Genomic DNA, 20,250 nt, shown 5'->3' on the forward strand with positions numbered 1-20,250 from the left:
CCCAGCTGTATGACAAAATTAATACCAGATATGTAGTGATGGGTCGATTTTGCAGTGCCTAAGTATAAGTAAGCCTTGCCGAGCCATGTGCATAGGGCAGGTGCATATCTCCTGTTTCTGTAGAATGAGAGAGCTTGATGTAGCCTAAAAGTACAGCCCCTGGCCTGGCCATGACGCTGTATGTCGCAGGAACTTACTCCAATTCAACCCTTGATGTTTATTTAAAATGTTCTATATAAATTTCCTTGTTCCAGTAATGTAACTGCATTTTGTCCTGTTATTTGTAACAGGTCGAGTGCCAAGCAAGGAGCCAAGCAAGGAGCCGGCACTGGGTCCCATCTTTATAGTATTTATAATATGTTGCTTTACAATTAATCTAGCGTAACATCTTAACAGATCATAAACATAATATCATCACATTCACACCTTTAGAACGATTGATTTATTTCTTAAACATGTTTACCCATCTATTGCCGTGCTGGCAACAATTTATACACACCATGTAACAAGTGGTGCATTGCATTGACATCATACGTTTTGTCAAAATAAGAAAGAAAATAAGAAAAAAAAACATTTCTTTATCATAGTGTCCCCTATAAATGCAGAGGGAAACCAAATGAAAGGAGAGAACAGCAACGATGAAGGAAACACTGGCATTGTTCTGTAGTGGAGAAGATCACAGACTTGTATAACGCCAATCCTCCAGGAAGACATCTCCACACATCATTATTACTCTGTTTCAATCACCTCACTTCTCCACTCTCCTCTCTCTTCACTTTCCATTACATCTGGTCTGATTAAAAAGGTCTTCTACCAAAGGCAGGTCCAGACCTGTTGGCCATACCACCAGACTGACACCTAATGCTTCATTTATATTCTGTCGTACAATGGTGTTGAGCGCCAAAAATAGCAGATTGTTTATTTTTGGTGCACTACACAGTTGTACGACAAAGTATAAATCATGAATGAAGGTACAGGCTAACCTTCTTTCTGCAATCTGCACATGCCTTTGCTGCATTTCTTCTCTGTATTACTGGCAAAAAAAGAAACATTAATAATGAGAAGAATAAAATGGAAATCCTACATACAGCCATAAGATACAAATACAAAACATTATGAAAATGAACCTTTTTTTCTTTTCATTGTCTTTTTACAAAATGTAAAGGGGTGCTTTGACAACCAGGAGCTGATTGTTCCTCTTCTTATATATGAAGTCTTTATATTTATGCTGGATATTTACCATAATTCTGTTATTGTTCTTAAGACAGTTCCATGATACTGGAGGACACTGGAAACATTGGAGACGAGACCGATGCACAACAATAACAAATGCAACAAACAAGTCAGTGATTCACAAATCAAACATAAGGTATTATAGTTTCATATGGTCTTACTCACAATAATCCCCCCATGCACTACACAATAGTCTTGATTTTTCATATATTACATATATGCTACATTCTCTTATTTCTTATTTCAATGATATAAAGGCAAACATATCTCAAAATGGAAGCTGATCTTGCTTTTTCTTTACAATTAAATTAGTATTATGTTGAAATCTGACGATTCAAACAATATGACTTAGTTTATAACAAACTGTAAATGTAGCTCATAAACTGAATTTACGTAAACTCTTATTTCCTCTGATACTGTAGCAAGAATAGCAATTTCAATGTTTGTGTTGGCTTTTTTTTTGTAATCAACAATCACAATGTATATATACATCACCAGAACTAAAGCAAGCTCAATTTTAACATTTTGATTTTTCAAATGTTTCATATTGCACACACATTAAATACACATAAAAATACAGAACTAATTTTCAGGAGAGGTTACAGTAGTAGATTTTAAACATCTCTATATTTAAAATGCATACCAAAAACAGCTTTAAAAAACAGAAGAAAAAGAAAAAGAAATGTTATCAATATGCTCTTTTGATAATGTCCAAATATGGAGTGCTGCCACCCAGTGGTGGTTCGAATGATGTCCATTAATAAAATGTCATAATAACAGTAGAATGTATTAATACTTTTGTCCTGTGTGATGTCCTTGCAGAAGGGTCTGACGTTGGGGTCAAAGAACAGTCTGGAGTTGGCTAGTTGACTGCTCTTCTTAAGAGATCTGTTGATGGGATATTTTCCAATGGAATCTTCATATTTCATTAACTGCAAAGAACGGAAAATATGTCAATGAAAACACACTGCAGTGTCATACATGGACATGTGTATATATTTATGAATCATTTCTGAAAGAAATAAAGATCAAATGAGTAAGACATTATGAGTAGTTCACTTTAATATGACCGTTGGCAAGAATTGATACTTGAATAGGCTCTATGCCATTCTCTACTTCCTTCACAGGTGTTACCGATGCGATGATATACCGTCTCAAAGTGTCCTTGAGTGGGTTCCAAATGGCCCCGTACAGGTATGTAACTCAGAGTGTGCAAATAGAAGCAAATAAAGGTCCATTTGTTGTCAGTTATGGGGTCCTTGAAATTAAAATAGTTTGAGAACCACTGTACACTAAATGGAACAGAGCCTAAATGAGTATAATTGGTAACACCTAGGTAGGGAAGATAAGTTCTTTCCATGTGCATAGAGCCTATTCAGTGAGGTAAATAATCGTATCTAAAGTTATGCCATGGTGTACGTGTCTCTTACTGGGAGGGGACGCTGGGCGAGCCAGAACGATGGAAGTGTATGTTCTGCCACTTGCCATCACGGCGGTGCCAGACCCGGGTCTCCTCGGACTGCATGGTACGAGGCATGCCACTGCCGTCCATGTACTGGGTCAACCTGATGTAAGCAATGCATGCCGCGTTCTCCCCAATCAAATGCACATGAGGGTTCAACAAGATGGTGTGCACAGGCTTGTTCCCTTTAGACAGGGCTGGAGGGAGAACAAAGAGGGGGGGGGGGGGTTCCAGGTGATGTAGGTTAGTGTAATCAGGAAAGACATGCCCATCTCAAAACCAAATCGGACGGGTGCTGCATCCAAAATACGAAATTGACGGCAGAAAAAACGAACGGATTTCAAATCTGCATGAGTAGTGATGTGTGAGTAACTAGGCTATTCCTTCCACTGCTGCTATTCCCGAGAGTAGTATGTCATCAAAAATAATGATTTTCATCATAAAACCAAAATGAAATGGCCCTAGTCTTGAAGCCATTTTCGACAATTGTCGAAAACCATGAAAAACGACATACTATAGTATGTCATCGAACTTATAACACACCATTACACATGCCATATCACTTTCTCTTGGAACAAACAATACAATACCTACAATCTTGTTAAAAATCAATGACCAGGACGTAGATACATTAAGCAGGGGCTGCATGTGGCCCACGGGCCGCCGGTTGAGTAGCCCTGCTCTAAACTAAACGTCTCTAGTTGTGCAGATTTTAAATCCTCTCAATTGGGCTGACAGTGTGGTTAAATATTGATATATAGAAAAGGTCATTACATAGTTTTTCAATACTCTAAAAACACTGGTTTTCAACCAGTAGTCCGGTCCTTGAGGAGGTTCCATGTGGCCCCCAGCTAAATGATGGAGAGTAACCAAATGGACTCTTATAGATCTTTAACTCTTGGGAGAGTCTAAAATGAAACAAATTGGTGAGTTAAATGATTGCTGATGAGTTACTGTAGTAGTATTACCTAGTTATTCTATATCTCAGTGTTGGATAGTGGACAACAGTAGGTTGCCAACCGATTCAGGTTTCTGGGACATATCTGGTTTATCTGTGCTATTCTTAGCCAGACAGACAGAGGACATTCTGCCATTTATAGCAGTTGTCGTTCATTTCACTTGCTTTCACTCCACACAATTAGAACCATACCCTTGGAGTTTATCAGTAAACAACCTGTATAATGTACTAGTGTTGATTTTGAGAGCAAATTTTGATTTAGTTTTAGTCGTGGTCTTTTGAATAAATTTCGATTTAGTTTTAGTCACATTTTAGTCAACTGAAATGTTTTAGTGTTATTCTAGTTTTAGTCAACTAAGTACGTATCACAAGATTTTAGTTGACTAAATCTACAGTTGATTTAGTTGACTAATTGGCAGGCCTTGATGACTGATACACACTGTACACTTGGTTGCATGCATAGTTTTAGTCGACAAAATCAACACTTTTGCACAGTACCCTCTGTACGTGCAGGTGCTGGAAAATGCACACTATACTATACCCATTAAAGGACGACTTCACCCCCTATTTCAACCTATCTTCATATAATTCACCCTTTGTCAAGTCCCGCCCGTGGTTGTGCCCCTCTTTGCACCCATTGGTTGCTGTTTCATGGTTGTACAAAAATCCTTTCTCTCCATCCACTACCATTGAAATATGGTATCTTTTGTATTGATATTCTGTGCATTCAATTCTTATTTTAAACTTGGTGTCAGTAAAAGAGAACATCACAGGTGCAGCATGGTGACTGGCATATGTTTGTTTTTAGTTTTTTCCAAAAATGATGTTTTAGCAAATTCAACATTAACAAGGCAGAACAAGGCTGGTTAGTCAGTCAGGGACCAGTCAGAAGGCTGACAAAATGGTGAATTGGTCCTCATTAAGGCCTATTCATAGTTGAGTTTACGGTGAAGAGTGACCAGGTGGTCACCTCCGGGCAGTGCTGTTCTGTGTCCTCCGTGACGAATGTGTGTGCGTGTGTGTGTGTGTAATGAACGGGGAGAGCTACTCGCGTTGTGCTGGCTGTACTGTGAGCCCGCTGGCCCCGCCTCCCCAAGACCCCGTTCCTCTATCCGCACACGCACACGCACACACACACACACACACACACACACACACACAAACAAACACACACTCGTTACGGCCAGGAGGACAGTACTGCTCGGCTATGCTCCTTGCGAGCTGAGCTCTCATTGCAACTATTATAAAGTATACTATAGCCAGCACAACATAACTTCTTGACCAATCACATTGCTCGGAGCGAGTCTCGGTAACCACTGTTTTGGTAAAAACAGAGAGAAGGGCTGGGGAGGGCAGTGGTTTCTCTTCACCGCAGCTCAGTGACGTCATGTTGTAATTCTCGTTGATAGCGGTGGTCACCTAAAACTGGACTATGCACAGGACTTTAATCTGTGTCTCAGAGGAGGGCTGTGGACAGTTCAGAAACCCGCCTGCCATCATCGATGGTGAATATGAGCTAATAGAAACTACAGGCTTTCTATTCCTGCAAAGTTAGTGTGCTATAATGGAAGCCTTTGCATTGATAAAAATCTAAACATATATATTTTTTTATTCTTGTTTAAAAAATAAATAATAAGGTAAATAAATAGTAAATCAAATAAACTGCCTAATGATGATTTCACAGCAACAACTGGCCAATCAATCACAGAGGCTCCCTAGAACGCTGGTGGTACATAATAACGTGTCACTGGTAGTCAGGTTTCTGAGGTGTCCATAGCCCTACATACAAATACAAAATCAATTTTATCACGAGCATTAGTGAGGACCAATTATACAGTATAAAGGTAGGTTGAAACCAGCCTAGCGTCCTATTCTCGGGGGCACAAATAGCAGAACTACACACTCACAATGTGTCGCATTGCTTGTATTATTATTGCTATTACACCAACAAGATTTGATGTAGAGGCAAAAAAGGAGGGAACCAAGAATAGACCCCTGGGGGACTTTATGTTGTTAAATCATTTATACTCAATGCACGTAATGAGTGCCAAGAAGATGATTGAAATAATGTATAATAAAGTTAAAAATTTTAAAGTTCAGTAAACCTATAAAAGGTTGTGGTCACAAAATAACTCACCGTTCTCAAAGTAGAAGCGGTGGAAGTCATGACCTTCCACCAGGTTACCGAGGGCCTCTGGCTCAAAGGAAGTCAACCCAGGATCACAGATCTTCCTTTAAGAGCAACAATAAAGACAGAAATCCAAGATATATTTGAATATTTCAGACGGGTTACACGGGTATCCAACTGTAAGCATGATCATAGAGTCATTGGTGGACCTTGCCTTTCCAGCATATATGGGTGCATATATGGGTGCATATATGAGTGCAGACTACTGCTTACTGCAGTCATAATACCAAACAATGATAGTTTCTAGGTAAAATTCTAAATATAAGCATAGTAATATTAATAATAATAATAATAATAATAATAATAATAATAATAATAATAATAATATTATTATAGTAATATTACAGTGTAAAAGAGTGGTTTTCAACCCTTTTCATATCAAGGACCATTATTTATTCTGCATTTGCGCCACGGACCACCATTTGATGAGATTTTGCCTCTCAGACCCCAAGATTATTTTGTTATCGTTGGATAAGATTTTGTCCGCAATTCCATGCTGTATTAATGTGGTACCATAGGAGAGACAACAGGCAAACGTTGATCAAAATAACATTTTACATTCTCTAATTGTGTAGACTTCTTGTAAATTAAGTAATGCAGATGTTTTACAAGAATGTAACTCTTGAGAGCGTAACATTTATGGGTCCATTTGGTTTCATTTTACGCTCTCAAGAGTTAAATATCTAATAAGGGTCGATTTGGCTACCAACTCTCCATTATTTAGCTGCATGGGGACCACCTAGAACCCCCTCAAGGACCACTGGTGGTCCCTGCACCACTAGTTGAAAACCACTGCTTTACAGGATTGTCTATATTGCTGGTCATGGGTTCCTGGCTATAGATATAAAAAAATAGATGCCTCATTGGCCGTTGCAGTTCGTTGGAGCGATGTGTCTCCAACGAAGGTGGAAGTGATGCGGAAGGCAATCTCGGGAAAGCTTGCCGCCATGTTGCCTGCAAGAGAGACACATTCCCCAGAGCCAAAGGAGGCATCTACCTGTTTATGTCTATGTTCCTGTCCTGACACCCAATGAAGCTCTGCTCATGCTCAGAAAGGAAGGCAGAAGTACTCACGCATATGACTCAAAGTCTCCATTGTTGATGGACTCAATCAGCTGCTCTGTGACTTTGATAATTTCCTGTTTACGAGCTACAACAGACAATCACAGAACAGCATCAACATCATGCATTAGATATCACACATTGAGGCCAGAATGGCCAAATACTAGGCTACTGTTTTTCAGGCAAATGTAAGTCATGAGTGCATGTATAAAGTAAATAGATTTTGAGCCAGTTTCAAACGGGGTGCTATTCTACAAGTAGCAGTATATTGTTATTAGAAATGGAAGGCACATAAACATGTTTTAAAATGTCTTCTTAATTGGAAATAGCACAAAGATAGAAATCTGTGTCTCCCATGACTAATAGCCATACAAGGCAAGGGAAGTAGGATGATGCTAATTATTTCACCCAACAGAGCACCTAAAGACCAAAACAAACCAATGCTCAGATGCAGTTGCTTTCTACAGATGCGGTTTTAACTAAGAGATGTTGACGGTTACCTTTATTGTTATTGGTGCAGGCTGGGGGATAGCGAAAGAAATGACTTATTTGTCCAGAAAAAAATACATGTTAAGTAATTATCCATACCTCCATTACAACCAGGGAAAAAATATATATAGCCAAGAGAAAATTAGGGCCTTCAAATGTAGCCTAACATTTATGTTAGTATCTGCTCATGCATGCTTATGATGTGTTACACATGAATAAGTTGTGGGTGGGGGTGTTTTCTAATATAGACTGTATGAATCAGTGTTGAGGTTATTCAGTACAGAATGCTAATAGAAGACACTCAAGACAGAGGGATTAATCTATATCTTGTCTTCAAACCAAATTATACTCTAAAAAGACAGCAGAACCTCAGGGGTCAAAATCAGAGGTTTGAGTTAATTAAATCCACAGGAAAGGAATATGAATATGATGGTATCCAGTGCAATGGGAATACTATTCCCTAATGTGCAAAAAAAGATGGTGATTCAGTCACTTGGAAATGGAATTGTACCTCTTACAATGTCACAGAGACGGCAGAGGCTAATCTTAAAAGGAGCCACATTTAAAGATATTCTAGGTGTCTCGTGTGGTCATGTATAGGGTCATGGAAGGACAAAGAAAACTGGGGAAACCATGTGATATCATCATCACACCAATGGCAAAGGGCTCAAAGGACAGTTTGACAAGGGGAACATCAGTCTCACGAGTGACCGAGAACAGGGTGCGGGGGGGAGCGGTCAGGGCAGGGTCTCTCTCCCACTCAGGATGGACTTACTCTGGAATGAGGACGTGGGACTCTGCAGTGGCTCAGACATCTGTGAGGAACGGCCTTTCGAGCTCAACATACCGCTCACTAAGCTACCCAGACGAAAGGCTGGAGGAGGTTGTGTAGGTGGATGAGTGTCAGGAGAGAGTGCGGGCGGGTGAAGTATAAGGAATTGTGCGAGTGTGTTCATGTGAGTAGGAAAAGGTAGGCAACGGAGCATGAATTAAAAGGATATTGCCAATGAAAAACGGGGATGAAGAAAAGTATTTTAGAAACAGAAACAAGAATGAAAGGTTGTGTCATACTAGGGTGAAATCAATCCGTGTCATCAGTATCGGTATATAACCGATTCTAGTGTAAAAGGGTGAAAGTCAGACGAAGGGGAGAACGCAGTGGATTATATTTACAGTTACTCAAAATAAATAATCAAGAGTTGGGTTAGGTTAGTTAAGATATATTCGTGCCTTTTGGAAAAGGTGAATGCTTATAGATTTTTATAAACATACTTGCGGCGTGATAAGAAAAAAAGCAGAAACCGAGTGCAGACAAGGAGCCTACCTTTTACATCTTCATCCTCTATGGTGGTATTAGCACTGTCAACGGACTCCTGCATGAAGACATTAAAGGATGTTATATGCAGGTGTGTGAATTAAAGGTAGGACATGAAGAATAAAATGGAACAAATATGTAATATGTATAAAGCTGTGTGTATTACACTTAAAACATGTGCAACTTTGAAATATTATACTGTAAAATACTATTATTACAAACATTCACGATCTGTAAAAACAAAAAACATTTACTGTTCTTATATTGGGCTGTAATAAAGGGCTATAATATTGGGTTCGCTCCAATTTGAATTGCATTAATTAGCCAACAAATTAACATTTTCATCATTCAGGACTCATAATCCATTACTCTGAATGTCCGACTGATTTTAACATGCATGTTGTAGTCTTTAGGTAATGTAAGACAAATGTGAGAATGTGACAATTAGATGAAATGCTAAGTAAATGGTTTAAACAGTTTTTTCCAAATACTATGATACATTATGTAGGCAACATTATTAAAGCAAGTGAAAAAATAGATGCACTGCTGCATATACCGTAGGCAGCCTGAAAACTGTGGGTATTATTAATGTAAATACCTTGTTCCCATCTATTGGATTATGGATCACAGTAGTCTGTGGTTCCTAGAGAAAGAAGTACAACACATGGAACACAAAGTGGAAAGACATGACTTAATTTATGAACAGCAGAAAATATTAAGTATAAAGTGTACATATAATGAGTAGTGTACTGTATTGTAAAACATACTGTGCGTGTGCGTGCGTGCATGTGTAGTCTGTGCAAGCGTGTGCGTGTGTGATATTCATCATGGAGTCTGAAAGTAAAGTAACTATTGGTAAAGGGCGCTAAGTCCACAGGTTCATGTACTTTTTATTTGCATTGTAATCCCCATAGGGGATTAATGTTACTGCTACTGAATTAGTAAAATTTTCGCTAGAAAAGTCAAATATGACTGACTGACAGTCGTAAACGAAAACGATACAGAGACACCTCCCCGACAATATCGCAGAGACAGCTTGTTTATTTTTGGACCACAATTCTTATATGAGACGATTCTAAGATGACCCCATGTTATTCTCCATAGAGAAAAACCTCCATGAACCAGGGGGTGAGCAAGTGACGTCAGGACTTCGACGCTCTATTCCTGGACAAAATAACAAGGCTCTCATATTAATTATTTAATTATTTCTCTATTTTCCCTTGTGAGTCTGCTTTTCATCCAGGCTGATGCTGACAGAATGTCTCACAGTCTCTGTTTCCACTGTTCTTCCTCAGATGTCTGTGTCTCTGGACAGTCAGAGCTTAAGTGGAATCGATTCTGATGACAGCTTAAACTTCTAATCACTCACCAAGATTACACTAGATTATAACATCTGCCTGCGTGCGTGCGTGCGTGCGTGCGTGCGTGCGTGCGTGCGTGCGTGCGTGCGTGTGTGTGTGTGTGTGTATGTATGTGTGTGTGTGTGTGTGTGTGTGTGTGTGTGCGTGCGTGCGTGTTCATGCGTAATCAACATGGAAACAAATGAGAGCACAGAAAGCCTTTGACATCATGCAGATCAAAAGTCACGTGACTTTGCAGGCAAGTCGACAGCAAACACCAGCCGTAATGCAACAAGTGACAGTCTTGCACACTGACATAACAAGCCTAAGGAGCCATTGTTAAACTCCTGCCATGCACAGCCATGCCTTTATTCATGCCACAACAACACAAAGGCATAGAAACTATTCGTCATGAACTACAATGTAATCGTGTAAAAAGGTAGAAAAGGTGACGTGCATGTCACGATGACACTGCAATCTGAGATAGGCACACATAGCAAAGGAATTAGTTGAGGAAGGGAGATGGAACCGTTCTGTTGAAAAAGAGACGGGATGGTTGGTGTGTCCGAGGTATACAGGTTGCCCCTAATTAGCTGTTCACGTGTCTATAGGGTATGTGTACACATTATGTGTTATGGTTAGCTGTAGCAGCAATAGGCTGGAGCTGGGCCATGCTGCACTGTGGCAAACAGCCTGTACACAACACTATAATTCATTCAGGGAGAGCCGCCTAACCTTGGGTTACATAGACGAGAGTATATGTGTGGCACTCGTCATCACGTACAGCTGGCTCACATCCATCCGTGTGCATCTTCTCAAAAGAAGCTTATTGCCGTTTTGATCAGGTTCTTAAGACTGAGATGCGGTAAGACACACCCCTGCTGAGCGGGTAGGGGGAACCTGTACCTCCTCCACGGTGTAGATGCGGGGGGGTGGAGAGGGGTGGAGGGGGGTGGAGGTGAGGTTGTGTATGTATACCAGTGCAGGGGCAGCTGTGTCTTTAGGACTGGTCACTGTGTTGGCTTTGTTGTTGACCTGCAGGGGGCAGTGTAGAGGGCAAGAGGGCACATGACACAAACACTCACATAAACCACACGCACACACGCGCACGCGCACACACACACACACACACACACACACACACACACACACACACACACACACACACACACACACACACGCACGCACACACACGTACCTCATACAGCCCCAGCTAAGTATCTTTCAAAATAAAATTCCTTTTCATGTGCCCTCAATCAATGACTCTAAAGGTGTGAGCTGTGTGGAGCTGTGAGGGTCGTGGAAGAGGTTGGCAATCATTGGAACACGGAATCAAATTCTGGGGCAGTATATATAAACTAATTTGATTTGTACCTCTATATCGCCAAGGAACTGATGCACAAGTGTGATATTGATTCTGTAGCCTACATAGAGGTCCAATCTGAAATTAACTCTCACATACTGTACATATCACATACAGACACACATAGTCTAGTACACAGATGTCTGCACAACAAAGTCTACAGTATATATTGTGCAGAAATATTCCACGCACACACATTCATGGACACACAGAGCCACTCCTATACCTACAGTGTTGGATTCAGTAATACATGGGTGTTCATTGAGGATTAAGTGCTGATAGGAAAGAGACGTTTTTCATCATAGGAAAGATAGAGATGAAGAAACACACAAAAAACATCATCAAAAGAGGATGAATTATTCTCCAAAGACTACCAACAGTCAGCGTGGAGTCTGATTTTAAAACTATGGAGAAGATGATGACCGTAGACTTTTTTCACGGCAGCCATATTGACAAGATAATGACATAATAATGTTACTTCCTGTTACCAATCTATATCTATAAATGCAGATAGATATATATCTTGGCATACTGTATACACACAGTCTCTGTGTGTATACAGTATGTACGTGTGTACTGTACGTACGTCTGTAATCCACGTAAGTCGAGAACTGTTCGCCCCACCGACTTCAAATTCCACACACGTGTTCCACACCCCCACAGGGAGTGCAGTGCCCGGTGTCGAGTCCGTCGGAATGCCGGTTGTCCAGAACCAGCTGATCCATCTGGATCTGATCACCCATATATGGAGCTGGCCTGTTCTGACATCACAATGCTTGTTCTGACATCTGCATAGACTCCATATTTGGGCATGCCTGACAAATAACTCCATATATGGGTATAAAAGGGACACAGTCATAACAACTTGCATCGTCCCAAGTAGGCCAGTCCCCAATGGGCACCGCTCTAGTCATACCAATTAACCATATAATTTGCCCCATGTACTTCCTCATATGACAAACTAGCAAAAATAGCAAACCTCTAAGCTCATAACATGCTGCATCGTGACACGATGTGAGCTTGCAAACAACTATATTATTTTTAAGACACTGCAGAGCCTTTCCAGTGAGCATCCTACTCTGTTTGACCAGAATGAGCCTTATTTAGTATCATCAGTACCACTGGTGAAGGAAGTAACATTCCACAACCATTTATGTCAATTTGACAGCTGTGGAAAACGTCTGTGTATGTGTAGATACTGCATTGGCCGTTGCAGTATATTGGGTCATATTGGCAATTTGGCAGGGGCAAGCCATATTGGCAGGGGCTAATGCACGTATGCTCCATATGTCTACTGAAGCAGCCAACATGATGAGGGGGAAATAAACATTTTAGTCTCAGGTACTTAACAACTACGTTATATTTCTTGCAGTGGAGGTACAGCAAGTTGCCCCAGCCCATGTCAAAGTCAAAGTCGTACGATTTGTCACACACGTTACCGCAGTGAAATTTGTTCCCCCGCATTTGACCCATCTCTTGGAGCGGTGAGCCACAGCCGAGGAGCGGTGAGCTGCAGCCGTGCCGCACTCAGGAATCATTTGACTAGTTGATTTGACCCCCCAATCCAACCCATTGATGCTGAGTGCCAAGCAGGGAGGCATTGGGTCCCATTTTTACAGTCTTTGGTATGACCCGGGCTGGGGATCGAACCCCCGACCTCCCAGTTTCATGGCAGACACTCTAACCACAAGGCCACTCTCTGGTAATATGGTGGCAACATTGACGTACAATCCAGTGACCAATAATACCTATAATAATCTACCTATAATATGTCTACGGTGGAAAAGGCCTATTTCCCACTGCTAGCACTGTCCCTGAATGAGGATGTCATGGCTGTACGATGCCCATTCATCACGAGGCTCATCATCAGACATTGAACGTCGCATCCAATTTGTGCAAAAGACAAGAGAACGTTTTCACACAGTGTGCAAGTCCACTCACCTTGACGCCTTCTGCTGTCTTCTTGTTGAGCAAACTCTTGGCTGCTGTAGATGATAATAAAGAACAGGTATGTCATCGTCAGAGTTCACATTAGATACATACGTGTAAACCTAAGGTCACTTTACCATGCAATCAGCATACAAGCCTCGTCTTTCTACTGTACGTCAAGAAACAATGCAAATGCAACAATCTCTCTGTGCGGGACAGTCAGGGCTCCGCATCATAATCCGAGTTGCCACAGGGAGGGTGGTTGGTTGTGTGTGCTTTCAGTAAGTCAGTGGTTCTCAACCTTTTCAGGCCGCGACCCCACGAAATAAGGCCGTGACCCCCACGCGACCCCACCCTGATTAGTGGAGTTGAGAAATAAAAAAATCGGTTCCACAGATAAATATTATGAAAATAGCAGATCTACAAGCTCACAATGCCTCACTTGCATTTCCGTGTATTTTCACAATTCTTTGCCTCTTCTTATATTATTTGACAATTTGGCCCACCCCACAGATGGAGAACCACTGCAGTAAGTGATGACAAGGGTGTTTGAGGTGCACTGCAAATAGCTGCAGGCTAATTCAGCCAACAAACTCTCACTGTGTGATTATGTCTTCAGTTTACTGACCTGTGCAGCACATCTGCACACATACACATGCACCTACTAGCACGCACGGTTTCTCTCTATGCCTTCCTGTCCTCTGCTCAATGTCACCCTTCTGTCTCTCTTTCTCCATCTTTTACCCATTCTGTATTTAACCCATTCTGACCTGAGATCAGATTCTAAAAATGTCTTCTATGTCAGTCGCTCTTAGATTTTTCAAGAATAGCAGACCTACAAGCTCATAGCGCGACACTCGGTGGCGCGCTATGAGCTTGTAGATCTGCTATTTTTAAATAGCTAAAGCACGACATGATGCTAACACCAAAATGGGTTCCTGCCCAAAATGGTTAAATCATTCGACTAAACAGTAGCACATTGCATTAGCATGCGTTTCATTCAAAACGTAGGTATCCTTTCGTTTATTGCAAGCATTAATAGTCTATGTTGTAGACATAACACAGACTTTTCTGGGTTCAAAACAGCTAATTCATGCATCGTCATGTATTAGAGGGAAAGTGCAGCCAGACATCCGGCTGGGTACAATCCCACCCTTGTCTGTCATTCAAGAAATCTTACCTCAAATGGTTACCACATTCCAAACAAAAGAAGGAAAGACAATTGGAAAAAAACAAAAGAAGAAAACAAAACAAAAAGGAAACAAAATGATGAATAAAATGTTTTATATTTATAAGTCAAAACAAACATACTTGAAGTAACCCCAACAGATGACTAGAGCTCATGAAAGGTGAAAGTAGAAAGCACATATTCTAAAGGGGATATGTATACATGCAAAAAGTGTGAGCAAAGGAGAGAAAGGGAAAGGAATGTTTTTGAATTTTTACCTAATGTCAAGGTGAGATGTCGAGAAACTGAGTCTATGTGTGTGTGTGTGTGTTTGTCCGCGGATAATCTCACAAACTGCACTCCATTTAAATGTGCACACTGCCAGTAGGACAAGTAAGTACCTCTCTGCATTTTCTTTTTCTTTTGAAAAATGTAACTTTAAATATCGGGCTGAAAACTTGCCCAAATAATAAGTCATGCATCATAGATGACTGACATCATGCAGTCCGTGATCCACATGCCATTATTAGATCTGGTCTTGTTTACGTTAGGCCCTGTTTATCAAGTGCTTAGTATAACTGTGACAAAGTGGCAGTTATGTAAGCTGTCAAAACCATGCTACTATTTGAAAACAGGGAACTCGCAGTATTGCTTGATATATTTTCATATTTTCCACTGAAGAAAATGGTCGCAAACTTATTAGATTTATTTGCTTTATTTTGTTGTTATGCAAATCTGTTCTCTCGGCTCTTACTTTACTGCACAAAATGTTTGTGGGTCTTGGGCCTAAACTATAAACGGCATGAACATGACTATGTTTAATATAAGTATGAATATCTGTTCATCTGTACAGCACTTTGGTCCACCATTGTTCGTTGTGATACATGCTTGAGTGAATATGCAGAAGCGTGATATTTTTCTCAATTTAAAAACTATATTAGTATAGTTTTATCATGCATGTACGTATATGTATTATAGCCTAAATGATGGGAAGCAATGATTTAATAAGGTCTAGAAAAACAACACCCTTACGTCAATAGAAAGAGACGACACCAGTGAAGATGCCTTTAAGAATCAATGCTCAACGCAAAGTGTAGACATACCTGACATACCTGAAAAGTTTCGTGTGACCAACAGAGTGGTCAGAATGGCTCCCTGCAGTGACAAGCGAAAGGATAGAGAAGGAAAGAAGGAAGAGCGGGAGGAAGGAAGGAATGGAGGGCAGAAAGAAACAGAGGTGTAAGTAACAGTAAAATGGGACAAATCTGCCATTTAATGTAGTTTAATAGCAAGAAAAAGGGAAACGGAAGGAACTTGGAGGTCGGTAACTATGTCTTAGACGAGGAAAAACCTTGAAGTCTATAGCAGTGGTTATCAATCCTGTGGGCCAGAATATTGCAAGCCACAATTTGTTTTCCACAATCGATTGGTTGATCATTAAAATAAAATTACTCTGACAAAGGTTTATAGATTTTCAAGTGGGCCCTGATCCAGAAAAGGTTGAGAACCACTGTTTTAGAGAATAACCTTGAAGTCTATATAGAGGGAGAGCTAACACAGAGAATGATGGAGAGAGAGAGAGAGAGAGAGAGAGAGAGAGAGAGAGAGAGAGAGAGAGAGAGAGAGAGAGAGAGAGAGAGAGAGAGAGAGAGAGAGAGAGCAATAGAAAGAGATGTTAAGGATGACGATGAAAAAATGGGTTACTTGTCTAGAGTGAAGGTGAATTCAAAGGACACACTGCCAGTAGTTTCACCTTGAGTTTTCTTCTGGCGTTGAACTTCTTCAGACACTCTACAGTCTCCTGCCTGTGCATCATTGAGGCTACAGTGGACCGTTGCTGCGGAAGAAAAGAGAGCATTGTAGAACATTTTAGGAGTAGGAGGAGAGTCTTGAATAAAAAATAAAATAAATACATAATAGAAAAGAAATCAAAAGAAGATTGTGTGTGTGTGAGTGTGTGTGTGTGTGTGTGTGTGTGTGTGTGTGTGTGTGTGTGTGTGTGTGTGTGTGTGTGCATGCGCATGTGTGTGTGTGTGTGTGTGTGTGTGTGTGTGTGTGTGTGTGTGTGTGTGTGAGTGTGAGTGTGAGTGTGTGTGTGTGTGTGTGTGTGTGTGTGTGTGTGTGTGTGTGTGTGTGCGTGCGTGCGTGCGTGAGTGCGTGCGTGTGTGTGTGTGTGTGTGTGTGTGTGTCTGTGCGTGCGCGCATAAGCCACATACGCAGATCCAGGGGTGTTTGAGTGCCTCTGTGGAAGTAATGCGCTTGCTAGGATTGATGGTCAGCATCTTGTTGATCAGATCTTTGGCCTCAGGAGTGACGGTGTCCCACTCCGGGGACGGAAACTGTCACACATAAAATAGTCAAAAATGTCAACTTATCAGTGAAAAGAAAAGAAAATAGCATAGGGAGAAAACAAAAGACGACGAGAGAGACACTGACAAGAATGAATCCTTAGTGCCTGTGTGTGTGTGTGTGTGTGTGTGTGTGTGTGTGTGTGTGTGTGTGTGTGTGTGTGTGTGTGTGTGTGTGTGTGTGTGCGTGCATGCGTGCGTGCGTGTGCGTCCTCTTACATCGTAGGCCCCAGCCTTGATTTGCTGGTAGAGGCGGTGTTGGTCCTCGTCCCAGAAGGGAGGGTATCCCACCAGCAGGATGTAAAGGATCACCCCTGGCAGGACAGTCACAGGTTAACGTCAAGCATCCCAACAGGACGGACCCACACACACACACACACACACACACATATATCTAATGTACAGTATGTCCCCCACAGACACAGTCACACGATGCCTGTTCACACACGGCGAAACCCCCGAGGTGGAGAAGACCCAATCAGCCCACAAAGAGGCTGCAGTGTCGTCAGGCTTATATGCTACGAAGGGAACATGAGAGGTGAGAAAAGGTTATTTATTTACCACAGGCCCACATGTCCACGGGTTTCCCATACGGGTCTTTCCTTAGAACTTCTGGAGACAGGTAGCCCGGAGTGCCAGCAAAACCTGGGGGACAATGTGGAATATGGTGGGAGGGAATGGGAAGTTCAATGACTGGGCAGTTCAGTTGACTGACTTTCTGATCGATTGATCGATGGATTGATTGATTGATCGATTGATTGATTGATCGATTGATTCATTGATTGGCTGGTTGATTGGTTGATTGATCAATGGATGGATACTCACCGAACCATGCCTGCTGGTCCCCCTGCACCTCGATAGCCAGCCCAAAGTCAGCCAACTTGACCGCCGCCCCCTTCAGCTTACTGGCCAATAGGAGGTTCTCAGGCTGGGGGGGGCGGAGTCAAACAGGTTAGAGGCGAGATCGTCGTACGCTCTGGGAATGGGTTGCCCACAGACACAGATCTAGGATCAGATTAGGCTCACCAAATCCTAAATCCAAAACCATTAGGGGTGAATATACTAAACTGCTCTTAAATCAGTAACCGGGGCAAGTCCCTTTCTGTCAGACAAATGGCAGGGCAGACAGACGGTAATGCTCACAGGACCGAGGGCTGTGGAACAAATCTCTAGCTGAGCACTTCCACACTGGAGCTGTGCACCTGGCTCCGTCCCGCTCACGAAATCCGAATACGTGGATTGATGCCAGCCACGTGGTGGTCTGTTCCACGCGTACACCGACCCAATGTGTTCAGATCAGTGAGCGAGAACCGAGTGCACGCTGCAGGAGGAAGGCTAAAGAGGGGAGGGTGACATGTAACAGGAGAGTGAGTGTCAAAACAAGTGACTCAGCCACACACACAAATATTTCTGTAAAAACAAAACGGACAATTGACAACACTGACAAGACAGTTTAGCAGATTCCTAATCCTGAACGCACGGAAGCCCCCAGCACACAGAGAGGAAAAGATACTGCACTGTATATAAGCCAGAAAGGTCTCTGCTAACCTAAGGCCATTGAGACACTGTGCCCGAATGAATAAAACATTTAGACACACCAATCTACTGCATATAAAATAATCAAATAACCACGGCACACAGGCAGTAGATGACACCAGTGTATTTCTACAAAAGGATTTAATTTCTCCATGTAGTATTATTTAAAACCTTATCTGTTATCCCAACAGTATCTTTGAGCCAAAAAAAATAAAAAAGCCTGGGTACCGAGGCTATCCCAACAGAGATGGCACTTAAGATAGAATATAGAAAATCCAGTATGTAAACAGTAACAATAGTATATTAACAGTATTCGATCCAGAGTGCGTTTGAGTCAATGGATTGAGGTGACAAGCGAACTCTCTCATTCTCTCTTGCTGTTTCCAACTTAACATAAGTTTTACATAATTATGCAAATGGTATGTCTTTCCTGTGTTGCCGGCTTGTGCTGCCATGTCAAGTGTTCTACTCTCTCCCCAAACACACACATGCATGCACACGCACGAGCACGCGCACACACACGCACGCACACACATGCGCGTGCGCGTGCACGCCGCACACACACACACACACACACACACACACACACACACACACACACACACACACACACACACACACACACACACACACACACACACACACACACACACACACACACACACACACACAGTATCCACAGTACACAACTACACCCTCTTGAGAAGGGTTTTAACTTTAAACCAGACTTTAGTTTCTATGCCAAGGTCACACACTAGATACAATTACACTGTAAAAAAAACCTACGCTGTAAACATTCGATTTTTGTATCCCGTGAGAGAAACATTTGTTTCCTTCATCAACATAAAGGGAAAAGTTTCATAAAATATGAGAATAAGGGTTTTGGGGGTATGATGTAATTATTACACAGTGACCTGCTGCCTGCCACCTGTTTGTGGAACAACGGTGAACACCAAAAAAAACCCATGCAGGACGTTTCTGTTTGGATGAATGGGCTGCCAATGGACGTTGCACCTTGCCATTAATGGTATAGTAAGATGACCGCGGTCTGCTTATGGTCCATATACTGTCTCCCCCTGGTCAGCCGGGGGGGTGCCTGATGGAGGGGAAAAGGAACAGCGGCCTGCTCACTCGTCCTCATGCACTGAAGGAAGCATGAGTTCAGCCCGGGGCTCTCCCCAGGTCGGCGGTAAGAGGGAGAGTGGTGCACAGGATTACAGCTTAGGAATTGGCACCGGGTGAAGGGTGGGGGAACGCACCGAGCTCCAGATATGTCAGTGTCGTCCAGGGACGTGCAGAGAGTGTTAGTGGGGCACTTTTGAACTAGAATAGCGAAAATAGCTGATCTACAAGCTCACAACGCGTCGCAGCGTGACGCGTTGCTGTGCTGTGTTCAAGTTCAGGAGACTGAAAAAAGCAAGCATGGCAAGGAAAGGAGCGGCATTTGCATTTCTTTCACAATAGTAAATGCTGCATTTGTGGTCTGGAAAGGGCAGTTGTTTCACAGATGGATAAAAGGGCAGGGGCACGTCCCTGGTGTCGTTGATGCAACTATACAAACCTTTAGATCCCTGTGGACGATTCCATTAACGTGGCAGTGGTGCACGCTCTCCAGAATCTGTTGTATGCAGTGGCTATTGGAGGTGGATGGGTGGGGTGGGGCGGGTTGGGGGTGCATGGGGGAGGAGAAACAGGAAGATGAACGGAGGGGAAGAGTTATGTTATACCGTACGTGACCTGTGCACTGTCCATCCATAATCCTATGGCAGCCATTGTTTTTCTTGTCTCTAGAATGTTTACCACTGGTCATCATGTGGAGATATTATTATCACTGACACAAGTTACTGTTACAGTAGCAT

At 42.1% G+C, this 20,250-nt stretch overlaps 1 protein-coding gene across 9 annotated transcripts in view; it reads right to left on the reverse strand.

Moving 5' to 3' along the window:
* Positions 1–437: 437 nt before the first annotated feature.
* camk2d2 (calcium/calmodulin-dependent protein kinase (CaM kinase) II delta 2) overlaps positions 438–20,250 on the reverse strand; it is a 57,890-nt gene continuing 38,077 nt past the window's right edge. The window contains exons 6-22 of one of the 9 annotated variants that reach the window (XM_083766262.1): positions 19,953–20,025; positions 17,681–17,783; positions 17,417–17,500; positions 17,075–17,169; positions 16,724–16,846; positions 16,261–16,344; positions 15,620–15,662; positions 13,352–13,395; positions 11,026–11,082; positions 9,306–9,350; positions 8,717–8,765; positions 8,168–8,266; positions 7,404–7,424; positions 6,916–6,991; positions 5,791–5,885; positions 2,664–2,892; positions 438–2,165 (exon numbers count right to left, since the gene is read on the reverse strand). In XM_083766262.1, the coding sequence (XP_083622388.1) occupies positions 2,162–2,165; positions 2,664–2,892; positions 5,791–5,885; positions 6,916–6,991; positions 7,404–7,424; positions 8,168–8,266; positions 8,717–8,765; positions 9,306–9,350; positions 11,026–11,082; positions 13,352–13,395; positions 15,620–15,662; positions 16,261–16,344; positions 16,724–16,846; positions 17,075–17,169; positions 17,417–17,500; positions 17,681–17,783; positions 19,953–20,025 (1,324 nt within the window). In that variant the 3' untranslated portion in view covers positions 438–2,161. Of the gene's footprint in view, positions 2,166–2,663; positions 2,893–5,790; positions 5,886–6,915; positions 6,992–7,403; positions 7,425–8,167; positions 8,267–8,716; positions 8,766–9,305; positions 9,351–11,025; positions 11,083–13,351; positions 13,396–15,610; positions 15,663–16,260; positions 16,345–16,723; positions 16,847–17,074; positions 17,170–17,416; positions 17,501–17,680; positions 17,784–19,952; positions 20,026–20,250 lie in introns of all 9 variants that reach the window. The other 8 variants (XM_083766257.1, XM_083766256.1, XM_083766255.1 and 5 more) reach the window with 8 other exon arrangements.

The sequence above is a fragment of the Protomyctophum parallelum genome, assembly GCF_964188405.1.
Source record: "Protomyctophum parallelum genome assembly, chromosome: 5".
NCBI lineage: Eukaryota > Metazoa > Chordata > Actinopteri > Myctophiformes > Myctophidae > Protomyctophum > Protomyctophum parallelum.